Raw genomic sequence first — 24,443 nt, 5'->3', positions numbered from 1 at the left:
TTGGTCTGCTATTATTTGGAGAACGAGAACCCATTTTTGGAGAAGCTGATTCAGGGAAACCCTGGGTTCAGGGTTCGGAGAAAGCCTTTTTCGGAAGAACCCTATTTCGGAGAGTGTTAAAATTTTATAGCTGCATCTGTTTATTCAAAGGAATTAGCTTAGTAATAGAGGTTAAATAAGTAAAATGTCAGCGATAAAGTCTCAACTAAAGAAGAAAAAAAAACAGTTATCAAATGGCGTTTCATGATTAACAGTAGAGGTTAATTAAATAAACTCTTTTTTGTGTTTTTTCTACATTATACTTTTTTACAGTCTGGCAACATCCGTTTGTTAACATATTCAAACAATTCAAAGTGGAAGAATGGAAGAAATCAAGTAAAGAAGGAGATGTGACATCTGTCTTGGATAGACATATTAAGTGTACTGTGTATAAGATACATGGTGAGTATTTCAAAAGTGATATTGTAGTGATTATATCTATGCTGCTGCGGTCGGCTGCGTTGCCGAGTGGTGAGAACGTCTGCGCGACGTTCGAAAGGACGTGGGTTCCACACCGCTCCCGAGCACGCGGCTGTGTCTCGGCGAAAGACACTTAAAGGCAAGCCAAAATAAGGGGAGCAGCTGACTCGAAGACTATATGTCACTTCGCTGCTTCCTGTCGTCTGTTGTATCGCATCTGTGATCGCAGTGTACTGTATGTTATCGCAATGGGCGCAAATAAAAGCATTATTATTATTATTATTATGCAATATCCTTGTGGTAGCTGTAATCTCGAGTTCAACACCAGGCCAAATCAATACCAAAAAAGTGGATTCTGAAATAAAGATTTTTATTGCCCTAAGTCTAATTGAGTACGGTATGGGAAAGTGTTCCTTTATTGTTTGTTGCCTGTAGTCTACCATTTTGAAAAGTTGTTTAAACTATTGTTTGGTATTTCTTATATTGAAATGTATTTCAGGCTATGACATTTATGTGGAACATTCTACAGAAAGGAAACGACATAACTCTCTTGCAAACAGTCACTTTAACTGAACCTCTATCATAAGTTTGAAGAGTATTGTATCATTCGTTGTTTAAATTTTGAGCAAACAAAGTATGTTTACTGTTTATACAGTAGAACAGGGCTACTCAACTAATGTTAGCAAAGGTCCATTTTGACAAGTTGAATACTTTTGTGGTCCGGTGAATATTTCATATGCAACCATGAAAATTAAACAACCAGTAGCCTACGAGCATTTAATATGAAAATTAACGCTAAAAAGACTAAATCAATGATAATCTGAAAATCACCAGACACTCCAGTACTCCAAATTATAATTGACAATGAAAATATACAAAAAGTAAAAGCATTTTCTTATCTTGGACATTTAATAACTGAAGATGGGAGGTGTGAACATGAAATTCTAAGACGAATAGAAATTGCAAAAACTATATTTGGTAAAACGAAAAATGTTTTAATCAATCAAAGTTTAAATTTATCAATTTGTCAAAGGATATTAAAATGCTATGTCTGGTCAACCCTTTTATACAATTCTGAAACTTGGGCAGTGTCAGAAAAAATGGAAAAACGGATCGATGCCTTTGAGCTCTTGTCATACTGGCAAGTCTTAAAAATTTCATGGAAACAAAAAATCACTAACGATGTAGTATTATCCAAATTTAATTTAAGCAAAATTCTCTTACAAATAGTCAAAAGAAGAAAATTAAAGTATTTTGGACACACTTAAGGCAAAACTCGTTACAAAGATCAATAGAAGGAAAGATAAACGGTAAAAGAAACAAAGGTAGACCAAGAATGATTTGGACATCAAACATGCTAAATGGACAAAATTAAGTTATGACATTGCAGTACAAACAGCTCATGGTCGAGAACAATGGCACATTGTATCCAACCCCAGCAAAAGGCAAAGCCCCCAGCTCCTTGATTAATCACAAAAAATTACTTTTCTCTAATGGAAATCTGTTTAAAGAGGCCCTAAAATGTTGCAATGAGATTATTCTTCCAGAAGCCCGAGGTCCACCTTCAACACCCAGAAGGTCCGGATTCAGACTGCGGTCCGCCAGTTGAGTAGCCCTGCAGTAGAAAAAACTTTCACAAAATAAGAGTACCAGTACTGCACTAATAATAAACCATGATATTTTAGGTTCTATTCCAGCGGGCAACTACATACAGTTTCCACGCTCTACCACACAATCTCTTGGATTAACTGGGCGGTATCTTTACATCTTGTTTAAGGTAATAAAGTCAAGCATAGTGTTCGTTTTAACTTGAAACATGGTCACTGCACTACCATTTTGGAGCTACCAAGTGAAATTTGTGTGCTGTCTAGATACACGGAATGGCCCGTTTCGGTGAGTTCGATCCCTTAACGGGGGATTTTTTCAATTTTTTTTTTTTAAATTATCGGGTACCGTAGCCTAACTATTATTGCCGTTTCAGGGTTAGGGGTTAGGATCAGGGGCTAGAGGTTAGGAACTCACCGAATCAGACTCACCGAATTGGACTCACCGAATCGGACTCACCGAATCGGACTCACCAAATAGTAGCAGACCCCTAGATACAGATGCTTAGATTTGTTTTTAAAATGCAAGCTGTTCTTAAAATGCAATGCAAACTAGATTGAAGCTGCAGTTATGTACGATTATTTGACAAAATTTCATTTCAGACTGTTAATGCACATTTTTTTTATTGCAGCCAATACCAACCAAATATTTTGTGGTTCACATTGATACTGTTGCTGAGAATGGTCTTGTAGTTCGAATTTCATTTTCAAATCTTTTTAAAGAATTCAAATCTACATCAACATGGCTACAGTTTCCGTTTGCTTGCCATGCTGCAAAAGGTACTTTTTTTAAAAGAAAATTTTGCTCAATTTTGTGAGTATATATTAGTTTTATTGTATTGAGATACTAAAATGATTTATTATAGGCATGTCATTTGTTTTGAGCTTACGAAATGAATATGAGAATGTTCCATTAGTTTTTTCATTTTTTTTTCATTTGCATTTTACTTATCGAAGCTTCTTATCATTCAGGAAGTGTAGAACATTTCACATCCTTGGGGGCGCGACAGGACTTTATGGGACCTGCTCCTCTTGCCCAGAAGTGGACTATGCTCGTGCTTGATCTTCATTATATATTGTCTGTTTATATAAACAGGTGAAACCAATTACAGTTAGTTGTAATTGTTTCAATACACTGAAAATAAACGCGTTGAATTAAATTGATTTCATTTTAAAAATTGTTTCAATAAACATACTTGATGCAGAAATGCTGGGTTATAGTTATGTAACAAATAATGAATTATTGTGTTTACAAACACGTTTTCCAGTTTTTAAACGCCGATAATTAATTGATTATGAGGTCTACTTAATATTAATATTGTTTGTATTTGGTTTTAAGCTTTACCACTTTTTTGAAATAGGAAGTATTCCCACATCAAAAATCTTCGTCTGTGTGCCAATCTCCTGGTCAAGAATTGCTTTACCTCCGATATTAAGTACGATCCTCGCCTCTCCATCAAGCAAGCACGAGCCATCGGACTTAAATCTGTGGATGAGAACTTTGCTCCCATGCCTCGTGATATGAACTTTTATGTTCCAAAAGACAAGGTTTATTATTCTGTAAAACATTTTTGTTAAATATAATATTGGCATAACGACATACTGTGCTAAACGTGAGTTTTTTAACCTCGTCTAGTTTGATGTCGTCATAATAACAAGCTGAAGAACATATTTTGAAATCCTAAAAGCGTTGAAGTAGTTACTGATCATATTTAAATTTTAAGTCTGTCTAAAGCATTATTCTCAGTTTATAGATTGGGCTGTACAGTTTGTGTTTTCATCATTTTGTTACAATTTAAATGACGAGAAGTGTTGTTTGCAGGAGTGGGATGAACTGTATGATGTTGTTCGGTTTCCAATGGATTCTTCTCAATCTTCCAAGCCTGCTCCACACCTTCCTTATGACTCCATACAGCGTGATGATGAGGAACCACAAAACTTGTTTTTGAGCCACAAAAATAAAGAAGAAAAAGAATCTCGTAATGCTCTCGGAGTCATAAAAAGTCCTAGGAGGAAGAAAGTAAGCAGCAAACCTTGAAGTTATTGTTCAGAATTTAACATAAACTGCGTTTGCAAATTCATCTTTGTTAGTATTTCTGTGTGCACTTTCTTCAAGTTATGGACTTCGGTTTAAAAAACGATTTTTTTTTAAATAAAGACAATAAACGAAAAGCCTTCATTCTTTGATTGTGTTTAGCCTCAAAGTGTTGATGTATCTCGCAAGCATGGTGTGTTTTCATCCACCAAAAACATGGCCGTATCCACCAATGTGACTGCTGATGTCAAAAAAGAAAAACCGAAGATTGTCCCAGAGCTTCCGTCGATTGGCTTGTCGCTGATGGAGACAACTGCCGCCAGGTTGATAGTTGGCTTTTGTTCATTTGATTGCCTTTTCACTTCTGATTGTTACTGTGTGTTCCAGTCCCTGATGATACAACAAGGAATTGCATTTTACTGCCTTGTTTTTATGTCTTGCACTGAAGTACAGCTTCAGGCTGAGATATAAGTTTAATACCAAGTTTGGATACTATCTTCTCAACACAGTAAAACACACTAGCTTTTTTGGTTGAGTAATGGAAGTCAAAACTGTGGGAGGTTTACAATCGAAGGAAATGATGTGACGTTAAGGATGTGTTTCGACAAAATTCTTAATGACAATGCCAAAATGTTAGTTCAATTTTTATTTATTTCTGACCATCACAACGAAAAACGATATATGCCAAATAGCAGATGTCTATAAGAAAACAGAAGCGACAAAACGCGGACGTTATATCGTGCATGATACCAAAGCAGCACAGTCAGTTTAAAATATGGCACGGTCGCAACATCTTAGAAGCAATGATTCAATATAATTAGGAGAATCCAATTCATTGTGTACTGATTCCAGAAAATGATGACGTCATCAATGACGTCATTAAACAGTAATTTGCAAATAGCGATAAAACTTATGATCTTACATGCTTCATCTCTAAGTTACTTGATAATGAATTGATGTACTTTCCAAACATAAACATCATGCTGGTACTTGATGACGTAATCGATGACATCACCTACATTATTAAGATGAAACTGTTAAGATAGCATCAAGAACAGGTGGCAAGATTTTTGTTCGCGTAGAACACTGCAGTGTTGTTCAGAAACCTGGAAATCAGTATTTAACTGCTGTCAGTCCAATGTCAGGAACAGCTGAAGATATTACAAATGCTCTCATGGACTGTATCAAAAAATATAGTATGGTGCATTGTGTCAAAGTATTTGGGTGTGATTCCGTGAATGTAAACACTGGGTTTAAATCAGGTGTGATAACTGGACTGAAACAACGCCTTGGTCATCGTGTGAGTTGGTTTATATGCATGTTGCAGCCAATGAGTTACCCCTTCGACACGTCTTTGCTACATTAGATGGACCTACCAGTGGTGACGCACCATTTAAAAGGCCAACAGGGAAGCTTCTAAGTAGAGTTGAATTTGAAGAAGTCAACCCTTTATTTGTGCCTGTGAAGAGGGGGCCAGGAAATCGTTTGCTACCGGAGCACATAGTAAAAGATCTATCGACTGATCAAAGGTGTCTGTACGAGATTACCAATGCCCTTAGGAATGGCTATGTTTCATCTAAACTGATGTACGCAAATATTGGTCCGTTAAACCATTCGTGGTGGCTAAGTTTCGCTTCACGTTGCTACAAACTATACATCAGTGGTCACCAATTGCCAAGTGACATTGCAGAAAACTTGAAAATATTTGTTGCGCATATAGTCATTCAATATACCCCATGTTGGTTCAATATACTGTAAAATGTGAACCATTGTACAAAGACGGACCAAAGGATATCCTTAAATCATTGCAGTGCTGTTCACTTTTGCCTGATAAAATTCGAGACATTGCTTTAAAATTTGTTAACAAGAATGCCTATTTTGCACACCCAGAAAGGCAGTGTGGAACAAATCTTTAAAGAGCAATATTGTTATTTAAAATCAAGCGAATCATAACTAATTGATAACGAATCACAAACACGCAATATTTTCCAGAAGCCATCATACTGAAATGTAATTTAATAATGTATAATTATGACGCCATCAATTACGTCATCAAGTACCAGCATGATGTTTATGTTTAGAAAGTACATCAATTCATTATCAAATAACTTAGAGATGAAGCATGTAGAAATATCAGTTTTATCGCTATTTGCATATTACTGTTTAATGACGTCATTGATGACGTCATCATTTTCTGGAATCATTACACAATGAATTGGATTCTCCTAATTGTATTGAATCTGTTGACGCATAAATCATCTTTTTACAATAAGAATTAAGTAAGTTATGACGTTTTCAAATCTAGTGAAAACAACTTCCTATTAAAAACAATGCATTTTCAAGCCTCGAAAAGATCGCCTCAGGTACCTTTATAAATCGCGATTTTTAGAAATGAAGACGATGTCCGATCAAGCTCAAACTTTCAGGAATGTCGTTTTATGACTATTTGCAAGAAAAAAAGTTTGTAGCAATGAAATCGGAGAAAAAGTCCAAATTTCGACCCACCCTAATGTGCAATCGTAGTGTACTGTATGTTGCTGCAATAGGCTCGAAATAACACATTGTTAATATAATTTGTTGTTTGTACAGTGATAATCAAATCTCTTAATCGATATTGACTCATCAACTCAAGGAACTCTTGTTTTTTATCTGATTTATAATTTTTATTTTATAGTTGCTCTGATCCCAATGTGACCTTGGTGGAAGGGGACTCTGGAGAGGTGCACGTATTTGCCGAGGATTGCTCTCCTGACCAAGACATCATCGTGCATCGACATTTCTCCAGCAAAGCATCCGGGTTTAAAGGGATAGCTTCCACTGACGTACGGAGCCAACGAACCACCTTCAGAACAACTGGTGAGACCAAGCAATGAATTGCAACTTTTCGGGCATGTAGCATTTCTGGGCAGCTGATGGCCAATAAACTAAACTAACAATAAGTAAGCCAGCCGACAAATTGAAGTATTTGTCAGCGAGCTCTTAATCACCTTAGCTTCACATCCTGTGTGTTGCCTTGGTATTAATATTAAACTGTAAGTAGTGAGTACAAACTAAAATTACATCTGCAACACCGCCTGGATAATGCGTATGCGTAATTGCGTATGAGTGAGTTGTGTTTTAAGCCGAGGATTTGGCTATACCTATGCATATATACCTTTGGTCTGCAACGTCTATTGTTGAAGGTGGCGTATACAACTATACAAGTTTTAAAATTTTAATAGTTACCTCTTCCAGAAGTGTGTACTGTGTGAGACGAAGCGAGAGTAGCATTTCAAATGTCCGTCAGACAAGAAAAATCTCAATGGCTTTTAGTCACGAACTTCGCTTTAGATTCTACTGCAGACATATTTCAATGAACTGTTTGTTCTTGCAGCCAATTCAAAGAAACGATCTTCAAAGCAACGGTCATCGCCTGTCACGAAAGACAAGTCATTGGAAAGATTGACCTGTCTTGAGCCCAACCCTATTCTTAAGTTAGAACGCGCGATTGGGTTTGGAGGGGCTACTATCAATCATGTCAGGATGTTCAGGTGAGTAAATAACTAATTTGTACGATTATTGTGCAACCAGGGGCATAGTTCTTTCCATTGCCTGTAAAGCCAAATAAAAAAGCACGATTTCCTGGCAATTGTGCAGATCACACTAATAAGTGGAATAGCCACGTGAGGAATAATTAATTTTTAAAGTCAATCACAAATTTGCTGAAATAAACAACTAATTAAGTGTTTTTCCTCCTATTGTTATGGCTCGTTTGTACCGTAATTAATTTTTCCTCCATACAATAACTGAGGATAATCTTGATTTTCCTCATCAAACCTCCAGATCGATCTCCGCGTGGCATCCGGACTCGTCCGTTCATGGAGGAAACGACGTTGTGGTATACGCCGTGCATGCTGTTGTGGTTGCCGTGGAAACAGCAAATTCCCGTCAACATTTCTTCATTGGCCATACAGAGAGCGTGACATCAGTCGCATTCAACAGCTGCCAAAGTAAGGCTTAGATCACCCAGATCTAGAGGGTCTCCCATGCCCCATGAATACACCTTATATTAACATATTGATGATGAAGTATTTTTATGGGCTTTAAAAGGTCAGGTTGAGGGCCGCACACGCCTAACGTTGCGGCCTGGACTACTGTGGGTCATAGGTCAACCTATATTGTTTTCATGCGATTTATAATTAAACTGCATGTGGAAATTGTGTCGTTTAGTTTTCACAGCAAATACTGATGCTGCCGATCTAACCTAACTAAGTGAGATCGTGAGGATTAAACAAAAACAAAACATAAACAATAAATTTAAAAAGCTTGTAAAGTGATATTCTTCAGGTGGTTCCCCCTGCATACTCGCGTCATCCCAGTCAGGAGTAGGAGGGATAGTTCGGATATGGAAGTTCGAAACACAAAAGTGTGCGGCTATTATACGAAGCCAGCATGCAAGCGGAATGCATGCCATCGCATTTTCACAAACAGGAGCCGTACTGGTCGGCATAGGAAAGTAAGACAATATTGTCGAGTGGATAACATTGATGTGATTTTCTACTGAGTGGTTCACGTACTCCTATATTATGTTGACCTAGGATGAATGCATGCGTGGTTAGTGCTGCGTTTAATTGAGATTTTGTATAAAAAAAATTGTAAGGCACGTTTGTAGGATTACTCTGCTCATAATCACTGCTGTTTTTGTTTAGGCGCTTTCCAAACAGCAAGTATGTCATTTTTACATTGATTTAACGTCTGCAGACGTTGAATCAATGTAAAAAACGACAGATTTGCTGTCTGGGTTATTGTAATCTTTTTAAACGTTTAATATCACTATTGTACTTGGTTTAACCCTTCATCCAGCTGACTATGTTCTGCGTCATTTCAGGGACAGCCACGGTAAAACACTGCTTATGGTCTGGAACACTAGCGGCGCCCTTCGCCATGGCACTGTCAGCGTGATCGCGAAAGCTCACACTGACGTCGAGGTAGGCAGGTCTTCAAGTTCGAGACCTTAACGTTAAAACCAAGACTTTGACGTGCTAACTTTTAGTAGCTTAGTAACCGAATTATTAAATTTTGAGCGACAATCGCAATTGAGAAATAAGTTTCCTGAAGCGTAATGTGCGTATTTGATCACTCGACAATGAGATTCATCCAACACAGCTTCCTACCATCACCCATTGCAAATTACCCACTTTCCTACTATATCGACCTCACAGTCGGAATGTTATCCAGGTATCCTGCATACGTATGTGTCCCACTGATGACACCCGGATGGTGACGTGCGGACGGGACAACATCAGGTTCTGGAGGGTTCGCTCCAACCAGCTCAGATCATGCCCAGTCGTTTTGCCTGCGGAATATAAACTAGAGGAAATCACTGACGTTAAGTTTGCTCCATTAGACTTAAGTAAGTTGTGTTTAAGCGAATAAAAAGACTAGAGTACAAAATGCAGAAACTCATGGTCTAGCAAAGGTTTTGAAAACTATACGACTTTCATCGTCAGCTACGTGGGCGAGTTGTGATGGCGCGACGTTCGAAAGGACGTCGGTTCGACACCCCTCCAGAGCACGCGGCTGTGTCTCGGCAAAGACACCTAATGGCAAGCCAAACTAAGGGGAGCAGCTGACTCAAAGACTAGTACATGTCAATTCGCTGCTTCCTGCTTGTCTGTAGTGTTACACCTGTGATCACATTGCACTGTATGTTGTCGCAATAGACGTAAATTAAAACATGAATATTATGATTATTCTTCATCATCTCCAAAGCTCTTTGATCGCACATTCAGTTAAACCTTATTCACCTTTTGCAGTTTCACCCAAGAATATTTCTGAGTCCAATCAAACAGGAAAGCTCTCGATATACGCTTGCACGAAGGCTGGCTACATACTCGAAGTGAACTTTCAGAAAGTGGTGGTGAGAAATATCCACAAACTCTACCCGTCCAACTGCTCAGATGCCACCAAGGACGAAGCTGGCCTAGGTAGAGAAGGCCTCGAGATATACCACATTTGTGATAGTAACCAATTAATATTGAGAAAGTACTTACGTTTTCAGTTGATAATTGTTCAGATTGATGTCCTTATAAAAAATGTTGCAGATCTTGAAGTTATAGAAATAGCAAATTGTACCACACAAAATCGATAAAAACAAAGGACAGATCAATGTGGAGGCAGGGTGTGAAGGCGATTGCTTCACGTGGAGGTAGATCCGGCCACCCTCAGTAACGGGGACATCGCCGGATTGAAACTGGACATACAGATTTATTGTTAAGCTTTCGCTACAAAACTACGGGCTCCATCAGTACTGTATTCTTAGAATTGTGTCTGTTTTCTTGCACAAACGTTACTGAAACATTGTTAAACGAAGAAACTACGTTGCTTCCTGATTAAATGGCAGCCTTCCAACTTACAGGTCTCGCCCTTAATACTTTACGTTTCACAAACTCGTACGTTGCAACTGGTTCGGACGACGGCTATTTGAGGTTGTGGCCTCTCGATCTATCTTCTGTGTTCCTGGAAGTTGAACACGAGGGTCCGATTGTTGACATTGACATAACTTCAGGTTGGTATCCTCTGTGAGGGCTGCGCAAGTGTTTTTGCACACGGGCCGCCTTGTTTATTCGGTTTCGAAGCTTGTCAACCCCGCGAATTTAATATTAGTATTTAATAATAATTTAATCTTAACATTAGATCTCACAACTTTGTCCATATAATGTGTGCTTTTGGTCTATGTAGCTAAAGTTTTGACTAAATTCTTCACTTTTGATGCAGTAAAGTTGATATTAAATGACGGAAACATTATAAAATTAAGCCACACTGTGACAATGCAGATGGACTAAAAGTTCTCGCAGCCACCAGCGTGGCTACCCTGGGATATCTCGACGTCTCAACGAGGAAGTACAACACCATTATGAGATCACACACTGACGAGTAAGTAAATAATAAATTGCTAATGATAAGTATGAAAATTTTATGAGTTGCTTCAATTCAAAATCCCCAGGTTTTGATGATAATGACATTTAAATGAAAAGTTTGTTTTGTTACTTTTTTGTATTTGGCTTAATATTGGGGCTTCGAATCGCTGTATAAAAATAACTTTCATGACTTTTTGTTGCTAGAGGCAAACATAATATTGAGGACAAGTATTCCAGCGTGTTTGTTAAAGTGTTATTTATGTATCTCAATGAGCCTCTATGCGCCTTAATCCCATCCAACTAATCTAAGTTCTTAAACCCTGAACAGCTTGCATCTTTATCCTTCAGAATTAGAGATGCATGCTTGGATGGTTTGCGCCGCACTTTATGCACTTGCTCCAGCGATCACACTATCAGAGTCTGGGAGGCTGATTCCATGCGACAATCATATGACTTTGCAACCCCTGGGGATTCCCCGACCTGCATCAGTTCCCACCCTATGCTTGAGGTGAGGAGGTTATTTCATTCATAAATTGTACAAGTTCTTGTCGTAGCTTCACACTACGTCAAGAATATTATTTATGCGAATATTGTTGTCCACCTAGATTAATGACATACTCAAGTTTTAGTTTTGTGGAGAGTTTTTTAAAAAAATTCTTATGCAAGTGAAATGCAAACATACCATTTGTTTCTGTAATTTCGCTTAAATTCCAGCACAACCGAAGTCACTTTTGCCTCAGCAACATAAAACTCAATGAAAACAACGGTTCTGTTTGCAGGTGTTTGCGTGTGGATTCGCCAGTGGAGCTGTTCGTGTGTTCCACGTATCCAGCACCAGTGTGTTGTTCGAACACACTAACACGGGTGCGAGTTTGATCTCTGTCGTGTTCACCCCATCCGGGCAGCGCTTGATAACTGCAGATGAAAAAGGTTCATATCGTTTTTCACAATTTCATCAGTTTGATGTCGGTTTTGTCGTTATCTTGAGCTATTCCAGCTTGATGGCTTGGTTGGTTAGTACGCCCGTCTCTGAATTGGTAGGCACGGGTTCGATCCTCTGTTGGGTCACACCAAACACTTTTTAAAAGTGGTACTGGATCTGTTTTTTGGTTTGGCACTCAGCAAAGGAATGGATTCAGGATAACGATGTGCTCGGAGTTGTCTTCATATGGCTGCACTGACACTGTCTGTATTTTAGCCCTGAGAGCAGCGCACATCTGCAATGGATGGCACTACATAAAAAGGCACATTATTACCTTTGATTATTATCAATCGGAATACCTGGGGAAATATATCCTGGTTAAGGTCGAAGAAATGTTATTAATTTTAATAATTATTTTATTAATTTTTTTCTTCGACCTGGAGAAGAATATATATCAATCATTTAACATCATTTCCTTTACTTCCAACAATTTTGTTTCGGTATTTTGCAGGTACCATGGCTGTGTATGACTCGTCCGATGTTGACCATGTGGGCGCCCCACTCTTGCGCACTCTGCCAAAGACGGCCGCCCCCGGGCGTAGGTATGGGCCGCACAGCATTGCTACGAGTCCCGATGGAAGAAAGATTGCTTTCGTTGGTCCGAACGATTGCACAGTGACAGTAGCATCGGCCGCCATGTTAGACGAACTACTACGCATTGATATCTCTACCGGGCTACAGTTTGACCCTGATTTATTGAATCAAAGGTAACATGTGATGAATGTTGCATTCTTAGTTATCGCATTGTACAGGCTTAAAGTACATGCTGAGATATTGTCAGTTTCAGATAATTACTTCTACAGTATTTTTGGTGGAATAAGCTGCTGAATGAAAAAACTACTGGCTATAACTCTCCGTGAGCAGTTTATAAAATTTTATGATGTTGCTTGTATTTCTGTACAAGGAAGAGTAAGATATTTGTAGCCTTTCCACTGTGCGGTTATTTTTTGTTTTTTTTTTTCATGTCACTCCATATGGATGTGCATCATGTGTGCATATCTGAAGCAATTACTTGTAAATAAATAAAGATTTCTGTATTATGTTCAATTTACTATTAGTCTGCAGTCGTTGAATCAACTTAGGAGGACCAGCGTTTATAGCTGGGTACCACGCCAGTTTTTTTGCCATGAATTCAGCGTCTGACGTTAAATCAATGTAAAAAAGAACTGATTTGCTGGCCGGGCAGCAATAGAACAACATGATTGGCTTCGCGTCGCCCATGAGGCTGGCATGAATGGCCGTGGCAACCAGCGTTGCAACAGGAGCCATGGAAGCTTATGGGATATTAATGCTTTGGAGATACAAATGAATTTATTTGGATATTTATCTGAACAGGCCGAAAGTTGACGCCCCTTTGCGCCTGGCCTTCTCATCGAAGGAACACAACCAGCTGCTTGTTGTGACGAGGGGAAATCGTTTGCTGAAGCTAGATGCGAAATCAGGAAGGCTTTTGTCTGTCACCGAGGACATGCACCGGTGAGATGGTTTTTATTTTCTAACATTAATCGCAAACTATATTTTTTTTACTTAAATATCAAAACATTTGCTTATTTGGTTTTCGACTTTACTCGGTCTCGTTTGAAGAACGTCTATTTAATTTTTAAATTAAAAATATCTTTCCTATTTCTCCTCGGCGATGAATTGTCTAAGACCTTATCCAAAACTAGTTTTAAGGAATTTCTTCTTTGCAGATGCTGTCTAAATGAACAACTTGTGTATTAATTTTGTTGTCAATTATTCAGGAGCAACTCAACCGCCATTAAGTCAAGCGATGATGGGAGGCATTTGGTCACTGCTGGCGATAGAGTACTTAAAGTTTGGGACTACGAGATGTCTATGGACATCAGCTGCCAGGTATAACTGGTGGCACACTTGAGCAAGTGTTTATGGTATCGGCAGCAACAAATTCTTTACACTGAGTCGTTTTCCAACTGTTTTGTTAAACTTTTTATATACTTATAATTGATGTAAAAAAATGATCTGTTTACGTTACAAATGATCCTTGCAGACTTTCATCGGCCATTCGTCCCCCATCCATAGTGTCTTCTTCACTCCAGATCGCCTCACCTTGATCTCGGTGGGGGAAGATGCTATATATGTGTGGAACTTTCTGGGATCCACTGGGACACCCCGCCCTCCTCCGGAGAAAGAAGAAAATATCATCATGACAGGAACCATGAGAGAAGGAAGAAGATACACCCCAGCTGAAGAAAGAGCTGCTGAAGGCAAGAACAAATACGAACTTTCGATGAAGTATTCTGCATTGAGCATGCGTGATAGATCCATGAACATTTTATCGTATTTCATAACTTTTTATCGGGTTGTTTGATAAGTTATCCATGATATGTTAATTGTATTGTGTGAAATGTTTTGATTAAACTTTTGTTTATAGGTGATGTAGAGGAATGTCCTCGACCTCTTGAACCTCCTGCTCCTTTGAAAGTCCCTCAGCATTCCACCACGTGGGTTCCTCCTGAAACGCTTCACTCTTCCGATCTGGATGCGAGCAACGTGTCCGAATTCACTGTGGATGCCAACATGATGGAAAAGCTTCAAAAGCCGACAGAACAGAAAGTCGTGGAGTCATCCAACCTCTCGGTAAGTTTAAAAGGAAGATCGCAAATCATGACGTAGGAGGCATCTGCCCGCGCAGAGGCTGGTTTTCTTCGGATCGGTTTCGGTATGAAATTAAATTTATATAATTTTCGTGTGTGATTTCAAAAAATACAGTATTTGCATAACCTTAGAGAGATGCAGTAACCTTAAACAATTAAACATGTAGCCTAAAATGGTGCTGTGTCTACCGAAAAATTTCCGAAATACTTTATTCGATTTTATTTTCCTCGAATATCAGGTAAAGTGAATTGCGACTAGCCACGTTAGCTCTAAACTCACAGAAACCTATATTACTGTACGAGTTGTAATGCTTGGTTTCGGTCTTGAGCTATTCTTTTCAGTTTATGCTTCATGCGCAGAGCAAACGTACAGACACAGAGAAGTTCACCGAGAGCCTAAGCGACCTTCAGATCATTCCGGAAAAGGACACCCTCTCCGCATCTTCATCTCAGGAAGTCTCTTACGATGTCCCAGTGAAGGTTGCATGGAGTGGTAAGCCGAAAGCTAGCGCCTCCTTTGTGTCTGCTCCTCCTCAACAATCCGAGGTGGTGCTGACAGATCGTCCCAACGTCCTCTCCCACTTCAACTCCCGACCTGTGACCAGCCAGGCCGCACAGCGCACGTACGCTGCACCGCAAGGAGAGGAAGGCTTGACGCTGCAAGCTGTTATCGGGTAAGCGAAGTCACTGCATTGTCCCAGCCGCCAATCTGTCCTTTTTTACATTGATTCAATGTCTGATGACGTTGATTTACTTGCTAAGGAAGTCCTTCATGTGTGTTGTCAAAACTTTACACTGATTATATTCATGCGGCTCTACATTACGTTCTAATTATGTCGTATTTGAGATTGACATTAATTGCGTTGTAATGTGAAAATCACTTTGATAACTTCATGGGACGACAAGTTGCAATGTTATGCAACCGCCATTTTGTGCTACGACTGTTTCCTATAACTTTAGTGTCACTTCAGGTACAACGGCAACGGGCGAAGAAACCTTCTCTGGAGTCCTGAGACTGGCTTGCTGGCTTACACGTGCGGATGCGTTGTCATTCTGGAGAACTTAACCGACAACAAGAAGAACAACTTGCTTGGCCACACTGAGGAAATCGCGTGCCTTGCTATGCAGCATGATGGGCAGGTAGGTATCATAGAAGCCAATATTCCATTCACCCCGAAGCTGAACTTCAATCTATGTCTTCCGATTTACATCTAATGTCATTCCAGATTCTCGCATCCGCCTCTGGAAGTTGTGGTCTGGTCCAGAGCAAGATTTGCTTGTGGGACACAACGACTCTGTCTTGCCGTGCCACACTCAAGCACCATGAATACGATGTTGTTGATCTCGCCTACTCTCGTGATGATAGGTGGGTTGGTTTGTATTTTCAACTCAAAGTGAACTTTTTATCAAATAAATCCGCTGCAACTTTTACTAAAAGGGTGAAGGGGGGTCCCATACTTGATTCAAGTGTCGGGTATGAGAAGATAAGGTTCTCATTGTACTAAGCCTTCGGCACTAAGGAGAGTAGGGCGGCCAGTTCCTTTCTCTCGGCCGCCTTTACTTCAGCAACTACGCCCACCCAATTTATTACACCCTGGGTAGAGGTGAGCGGTGTTTTCAGCAACCAGCTGAAGCCGGGAGTCGAACCAGGTTTGCGTAATTGGAAAGCCAACGCCTTATCCGTTGCGCCATCCCACCGCTTACTAGGTAACTTTTACTAGGTACCGTTTATTTTAACTTACATACGATTTGTACGTGAATTTGCAAAAAAGAAATCTAAAAGTACTAACTTGAAAATCGCCAATTATGAGACTGTCAACGCTGTACAAACTGTGATTGCTGTGAAATAAATTAGTTATTTTTACGTTAGTGTGGCGTAGGCTTTCCGTTCGGTTTTTACCAAAATTAAGAAGAAATCACGTCACAGATTTTTGATTTCCATCGGAGACTACCGGGAGCGATCGATCGTGGTTTGGAGTTCATTCGATGGTTTGTCTTCTCCATCGGTTCTGACAACCACCAAGACCCTTTCCCCTCTGCATCGGGTAACCGGCTATCTGCACTGATTTCAATAGCAACTTTGCGTCCTGTTTTTAAATGACTGCACTTACAATTCGATACTTTTCTACTTCTCAGGCGGTATGGGATCCATCGACTTCAAATGAGTTTGTTACAATCGGAGCAGATGCTACTGTGCAGTTTTGGCTGCTGGATGAACATGCACAGAAGGTATTTTAAGCTAAAAGGTTTTGGTTGTTATCTATTTTGTTGAATGAGATCTACTTCTGTTTTTTTTTTTCATGCAACTGAACAGTGAACACTTTTTGAAGGCTTATGTGTGATTCATGTATGTACTATGAGGGCACTGCAATTTGAACTCAAACTTCATACGCAGCGGCTAAGCTCAGCACCCTGCAACTGTTGAAGTCGAACGCTGATTGGTTGTCTTACGTCTTTGTGTAGGTGACTTTGAACCTTCACGAAGGGGCCGTCCCTCCCGCTGTCAAGACCGACGAAACAAACGAGAGGCTGGTTCATTTCACGGCGGCCTGTTTTGGCGATGACAACACGTTGTTTATAGGTTGGTTCGTGGTGTGTCTCCTTTAGTCGAGTGCAATCGAGTATTTTTTTGTTTTCATAAAGAGTATTATAAACCTAGCTATTGGAAAATTTGTAAACCTTTGCTCGTGGGAAAATACCATGCCATGGTGGGAAGATGGTAAAGTCTTCAGTTGCAAGGTTTTACATTAAAGGAAAACAATTGCATTAAATTTTCAGCGAGTAACACTGGCTCGGTATCAGTTTGGGACACCACCACCAACAACTGCTTCCTTCACTGGAAGGCCGACTCGGCTGAGATTACTTTGATAAAAAGTCGCGGCAGTAGATTGCTGGTGGCAGGCTCCTCCAGGACTGTCAAGATGTGGTCGCTAACCGGCATGAAGGAATCCCGATTCAGTGATCCTACCATCGGGGACTTTGTTCTGGATGATGAGCTCAACCTCAATGCTGAGGTTGGTCGATAAATTGTCACAAAATTATCTGCACGAGAAATTTCTAGAATCTTAACGAACATTTTTACGTTTCTCGGCAGCCGATTGTAGCAAGAATAAACAGCGATAGACACCGTGTTTCGCCCATGAGGCTGGGCTCGTCAGTACGGTGCTATACTGACGTGCCCACTGCCCAGCCTCATGGGCGAAACACGGTGTCTATCGCTGTTTATTCTTGCTACAATCGGCTGCCGAGAAGCATATAGTTGATGGGATGGTCTGAATGGCTAGCGTGGAAGCTACACCGTTATGGTTAGCGAATCGCAACTACTCGCTGTACTAGTGAGTGCTCAGCTTTGTGCTGATAGTCGGGAAGAACGCTCCTTTCTTCACGAATATTTTTACAATATAATAATAATGTGTGATTTTATATAGCGATGTATCCATCGCTGATATGCATTACTCTTCAGCGCTTTACAAAGCAGTCTGTGCATTAACATCATTGAGTAATAATGTGATTCTGGTGTCTCTAAACCTCCGTTCTGGCCTCGATTGGTTACCAAACCTGATTGTTTTTATTTTCTGATGTTAACCTCGTTAGCTGTTTCATCGTGTTGTTTTGTTTGCCTGCTTGAATGAGATAGCCATCCCTGTAAAGTGTAATTAAAGAAATAAGAGCTGATGTCTCTCAACCTCTATTGTGGTTCTTCGATGTTATTGAGGATGAAAAGTTACACAAAGATCCTTTATTTAGAACGCAACCGAACAATTAAACATAATAAGTAATCAAAATCAGTCAGGTTCGAAAACTTGTATAATTTGTTGATAAAGCTTTCGCCACCGTAAAAGCGGCTTCTTCAATATCTTATTCAAATAAATATTTCAAAGATTTATGCCTTTATGCCCCATTAGTATTTTGCTACCTGAAAAGCTAGTAGAAAGAACCCGTAGGGATGTTTAACCCCTTGACCGTGCAGGTGATTGCTGGGGCTTTCGACGACTTGCTCGATATGGGGGTGGTTGGAACCACCGCTGGTACCATCTGGTGCTTGGACTGGCAGAAGCGCACCAGGGTTCGCATGGTTACCGGTCACAAAGGAAAGGTGACTTTTCTTTACAGTTGTTAATCTGAAGCACAGCGTGTATTGTGCTTGATTTGTACTGGTTATCATCCAGGGGTGTTCCAAGTGTATCGTGTGTTCGGCGAAACATCATGTTTCCAACACTTGTGGGATTATATTATTTTTTAATAAAACAATGATAAATACTATTAATACTACAAAAAGTGCTCAATGCCAAGCAAAAAGCCAAGCTGAGCTAATTGCATCAAATATAGTTACTATTCACTAAAAACCTCTACAGCCTGTTTCACCCTAAATACAACGGGTTATCAGCCGTCTTCTCATCACGGGGATTGGTGATCTCTTGACACAAACGTTAAAAAACGTTTCTTAATTGTTCATGTTTTCTTATGCGACCCAGATTAATGGAATTGCTTTTGACGATGGAAATTACTTCGCAACTTGTAGTGAAGAAGGAACAATTAGATTGTGGAATATCCAAACTCTTGAGTTGGCCGTTCAATTTCAGGTAATTTTTACATGGGTGTATTTTTGCTTACAATGGAATTTATCTTCCTGCGTGGCAAAAGGCCATTAAAATATTTTTCTACATTACTTTAGGTCATCGACTACGCGTGTGGTTGCGTGGTTTTCAGCCACCAAGTTGACTCAGCAAATCTCTCTGCGAGTATGACTCAGCCAAAAATGCTGGCCGCAGGATACAAAGATGGCACTTTGCGAGTATTTGATATTGACAAGGTCAGTTCAGGCGTGTTATCTCTGAATCCAAATTAATAAAAGAACCTATTTACATTGATTCTACATCATACTGGAATATCCATTCAATATACAATTATACATAGAATATTTTTCATATAAAATCACATGCAGTAAAGCTAAGTGGTTATCTTGTCATTTTTACCAATCTTTGTGATTTATATTTTTGTTATTTCGTTGTCAAAATTACATTTATATTTTGTTATCAAAAAGTTATCAGTTGCCAAATTATGAATACCTATTACCTATGTAAACGGAACTATTGACATTTACAACCTAGCTGTAGTTGATGTCGTTCCAATGCGATTTTTGTATTAAAGATTGAGTTATAAACTTTTTGGCGCTTTGCAGTTGATTCTCAAACTGAAGCTGCAACCTCACTCCTCCAGCGTGAGATCCCTTCAATTCTCGTATGACAACAACACGCTACTCTCTGGCGCCTCTGATGGCACGGTGGCTGCTACGTCATTAGCAACAGGAGTCACACTACGGGTGCTGAAGGACCACAGGGGAGCGCCCATCAACAACATCGCCTGCTCACTTAGACTGGTATGGGAAGTTGCTTCTTGTAGATTTAAGCAATTTGTATGCTTTCTTTATTGCTATGACAACTACGACTGCAACTCGCCAATATTTTTGGATTTAAAACCAAAGTCCAGGACTGTTTCGTCAGACCACAAATTTCCGACTTATACCTTGTAATCGCGATCTATAAATCAGTTTGCTTTTGCATTGATTCAACGTTTAAAAATGTTTAATAAATGTTAAAAAAACTCTTGTCATCTAAGTCCGGAAGCACCAAAACCTGTCGACTTTACAGCTATACGTTCTCCCTCCCGTCAGTTTGCTAAAATAACTGAAGAATGAAGGTTTCTGCTGCAAGCACGACCGAACCGACGACTCTGAAAATACCTTTGTTATCACCTTAGCATTGTGTAACATCAGAATTATGTAATTTCCACACAACAAGTTCAACATTTTTGATATTGTTTACAAGACTTGATTGTGACACGCAGGACCATCCTGTTACTCTTGCTATGCACGACAGCGCCACTGGCGGCGAGGATGGCATGAAATTATCATTAATTTGTGGAGGGGACCGCAGAGTCAGCGTGTGGGACACCGCCTGGAATCATGACGTGTGTAACATGGTGGACTGGCTTACCTTCCCAGCGCCATGCTTTGCACCTGATGGCAGCAAGCTCCCCAAGGACAGCAAGGTTGGCTTTAGCTTTAATTCTCGTTTTTGTCTTCTTCATGTGTCTTACTTCGTGATCCATTGCACTACTTTTCTGTGCAGTTGTATCAGGAATGCAATGCATTTTGAACACAGTATGTGTTGAATTGAACTTGCGAGAAATGTAAAACCAACTTTGTAAAACCACCTTTTAAAACCACCTGAGAAATGTAAAACCACCTTATATTAATGATTCGGCTTGAGTTTAATGTGTTCTGCTTCATCTGGCTAACAGTTTTTTTTTGTATCCCGGTTTTATGCCAGGTGGTTAAAGGTCTAGTAGGTTAAGTGAATGGGAAGGCAAGAAAGCCCAATCCCGTATCCACCTTTTACGCCATTATGGAACAGTAACTTTATGTGGTGAGCGTATACATTTGTGAAGCTTTATTGTGGGAAATGGAACACGTCATTGACAGCGGCGTTGCTTACACGTCGCTGTGTGATTACTGTCTTTGTGACTTCATAAACTCCCTTTCAGAATTGCGTTAAGATGCTTCCTCCCAGCGTGTGCTTGTTCCATCCAACCAATCCTGACCTTCTCGTATATTGCGGCTATGGGATGAACAAGAGCATACAGCAGTACAGCCTAACGCAGAGAAAGGTGGGATATCAGCAACTGTTTTACGTCTTGTATTTTTGTTAATTTTCTTTTTCCAGCATACCAAAGGGTTCCGATTTGCATTTAATTAAACTCAATAAAATTCATTTTCATATTGATAACAAAGTTTTTATTATCCGAAAATATCGACTGTCAAACCAAGTGAGGTTATTTTTCCTCACATAACTGAGAATATCATTTTCCCTCGATTTATAGGCGGTTGGATTTACTGAGCGGCGTCTAAGACAGAAAGCAGGGGAGATCCCCTTTGGTGTTTAATTCTTATGCATTTTGTTTTTCAATTCATTGTGTAGATCCGTTATTTATTTTCAATGTAGATGTAAAATCAGTTATTTTTCGTTACTTGAAAAGGGCTAACATGTGTATGGCCGAAAACGTTCGTAGTTTATAGTTTATGTTCACTTTAATGTATGATGTTAAATGCCGTGTAGTAGCTTGGTTTTTTCTGTCTATGGTTGAAAAAGGTCTCCTCTTTACCAAAATTGTATTCGTGCCAGACGTGTTGAAGAAAATCCTGCAATGGCTGCAATGATTCATTCTCTTGTTCGGTTTGTATTACCAGGTCATCAAGACCGTGCCGCTTCCGAACTGGGCTACGTGTATGACAGTGTCACCTTGTGGTGACCTTCTTGCGATCGGAACAGGGGCCCGCTTGGTGGAGCTAGTAGACGCCAATCACGGCACATTCCAAGACTTTGTCGGGCACTCTGATGCTGTCCGCTATCTTTGTTTTTCACCCGATGGTAAAAACTTGCTGAGCTCAGCGGGAAATGAGTTGTTTGTTTGGCGCGTTAATGAGTAAATGCGACCGAGGTATGCCGACTGCTTCACAATTGAACCTTTAACTTCAAATTTGTCACTGTTATTGCGTCGAAAATGCTGCTATTTGTTAATGCAGTAGCTTTGCAAGTCATCATCTTCTATGCCAAATGTCATTATTAAGCTTTTTGTATTGATTTTATATTGCATATTGACATACATGCAACGTAACTCTGGAAAACCTTCCACAGAAAGCTGTTTCACATCGCGCGGATTACGTCGTTGTTTGCAATAGCAATACGAGAAGGTAGCACGCCTGTGGACTTTCTTGTTTAACAGAGACGATTTTGCCGGTTCAACTCTGCACCACAGGTGTACAGAGTCAGGTTTTATGGATTTCTGCCAGAACTGGCAACCTGAATTTCATCTGCACACCTGGAAAATGTGGAACTGAAAAATTTGCTGCAAGGAAAATCTACACAACATTTATTACGAAAACAATTTTTTGTGACAACTGCAGTGAAAATATTTGTACGCTAAAAGTATCAACTGGCACGAAATCAGATTCCGGCGCCCGTTTTCGCCTCGAACTTCTAACTCCGATCGAAATTTAAGACACCGGCTCCTAAATAACTCCAAAACCTGACTTCTGTACACCTTTGCTGTACACTCTTGTTAAACCATAACATAAAATCATCGCTGCATTGCTGCTACTGGCTTATTTAGTTCAAACTTTTTGTATGTCATGAAACGGTGTTTTTTTCGCGTTTTAATCAACTTTGTTCTGCTTTGCATTTCATCTCATCTCATAGCTTGTAGCACTACTAGCTCAATGTATAAGTGTATTTTCGTGATGTAGAAGATATATTTTAAACGTAATAAAGAACGTATTTTCGTAACAATTTGGTTTTATTGATAGTTGGAAACTCTTCATTAGAGAAGTGTTTCCCAGCCACAGAAAAATTCCTCTCTTAAAAGTTATTTCATCAGTTCAGGAGAGAATATTCTCAGTTATTTCTTATCAGTATCCCATTTTTCTTGAAATTACCACTGCCTCTTTCGATTAATTATGTGCCTTTGTATTTGTGCTCAGTGAACTATCCCATCTACTGCTAAGCTTTTGTGAATGAAATCTATGAGATGGTTTGGGAAGTCTTTAAGTTTCTTTATTTGTACATAGGTTTATGCGGGGTAGGTTTAGGTTGCACAAGCGTGTAAATCTTCGTTTCCAAGCTACTAAGTGCCATGATGCAGCTATGTAGGCCTACTCCACCAGCCAAACCGTACTGCTAAGTGTCGAGCTGACGCTTTCACTGCTTACTGGTGCTTTCACACTGAGTTATTAAAACTATTGACTAGGAGACCGAATGAGTTTGCATCATATTAGACGGTTATAGGCAAATTGTTCGTAAAATTAAATCCCTAAAACAATTCTTCGTAAATCATTTCTTGGTATACATCAATTCTCAATTGCATGCACGAAGAAATGCTTTATGAAGAATTGTTTTACGAAGAATTAATTTTACGAACAACTGTTTACGAAAAAACGTCGGACACCATATTAGACAAGGCAGATTGTTTCTTAAGCTTTTTCTCAAATAATAGAAGTTTAATTTCACTCGTCTCTACCACGGCATGCCATTGTGCAAACGACTTGCAGTGCGAAAAGCTTGGTATGACTTTTTTTGGCGTATCTAAACATGCGACCAATGGAGGCAATTAAAATGGTAATTCAACCTATAATGTGCAGTCTGAGTCATCTTAAAACAACGCCTCATTACTGTTTTTCAGCCACTCTGCCTCCTTTACAAAAACAGAAAGAATGAAAAGTTTCAAAATTTGATGGCAATGCTGAATGCATCTACAAACGTTGGCAATTATTCTCCCATTGATTCAGTGCACAGTGACATAAAGTTTGCATACAAAAAGAATATTTCTTTTGCAAGACAGCAGCGGTCTCGTTCTTTTGACGTTTCACAAAACTTTTTGCATGTTCATCATTTTACATGTTCGAATAGGGCCTCGCCGACTCACCATCTTGTGCGTGTGGCTCAGATTCTCAGACTGCACACCACATTATTTACCATTGTCCTGTATATCGAACCCAGGACATATATGTGGATCTCACAACGCTCGATGGACACGCAATTCATTGGCTGCTGCGCCTGGATGTAACAACGTGACCTGCGGTGGCCTCAAACTCAAGAAGACAAAACTATTTCAAACGCGTAACTTTTCTTTTCCTTCTCCTAATACGTTTTTAAAAACCTTTAGCCTAGATATGTTTAGGTTGGTTGGTTTGTTTTGAATCTTTATCCTCGGACTGACAAAGCCTCTGGTAAGTTATTCCTGGCAGTGTCGCATGGGCTACTTGCGGAGGCTTTAAACCACTGTTGCAGCGCC

At 39.7% G+C, this 24,443-nt stretch overlaps 1 protein-coding gene across 1 annotated transcript; it reads left to right on the top strand.

The window, feature by feature from the left end:
- Positions 1–302: 302 nt before the first annotated feature.
- On the top strand, positions 303–22,917 carry LOC145777956 (WD repeat-containing protein 90-like; the record flags this gene model as incomplete). The annotated part of the gene is made up of 37 exons (XM_082589328.1): positions 303–441; positions 2,145–2,236; positions 2,696–2,843; positions 3,036–3,159; positions 3,425–3,611; positions 3,886–4,083; positions 4,261–4,421; positions 6,773–6,954; positions 7,472–7,628; positions 7,921–8,087; positions 8,425–8,593; positions 8,966–9,065; positions 9,316–9,490; positions 9,894–10,064; positions 10,496–10,645; positions 10,914–11,013; positions 11,346–11,505; positions 11,777–11,927; positions 12,431–12,686; positions 13,315–13,455; positions 13,722–13,833; positions 13,988–14,204; positions 14,372–14,577; positions 14,955–15,268; positions 15,566–15,734; positions 15,821–15,960; positions 16,522–16,639; positions 16,731–16,823; positions 17,058–17,175; positions 17,373–17,608; positions 18,565–18,690; positions 19,070–19,177; positions 19,270–19,407; positions 19,777–19,974; positions 20,442–20,645; positions 21,141–21,263; positions 21,844–22,917. Coding segments are annotated over 37 exons (5,988 nt in total), but the record flags the coding sequence as incomplete, so codon positions are not given.
- Positions 22,918–24,443: the final 1,526 nt, after the last annotated feature.

This window comes from Aplidium turbinatum, chromosome 10 (assembly GCF_918807975.1).
Source record: "Aplidium turbinatum chromosome 10, kaAplTurb1.1, whole genome shotgun sequence".
NCBI classification, from domain to species: domain Eukaryota; kingdom Metazoa; phylum Chordata; class Ascidiacea; order Aplousobranchia; family Polyclinidae; genus Aplidium; species Aplidium turbinatum.
The sequence above is the reverse complement of the archived record's forward strand: the minus strand, read 5'-3'. Positions and strand labels throughout refer to the sequence as shown.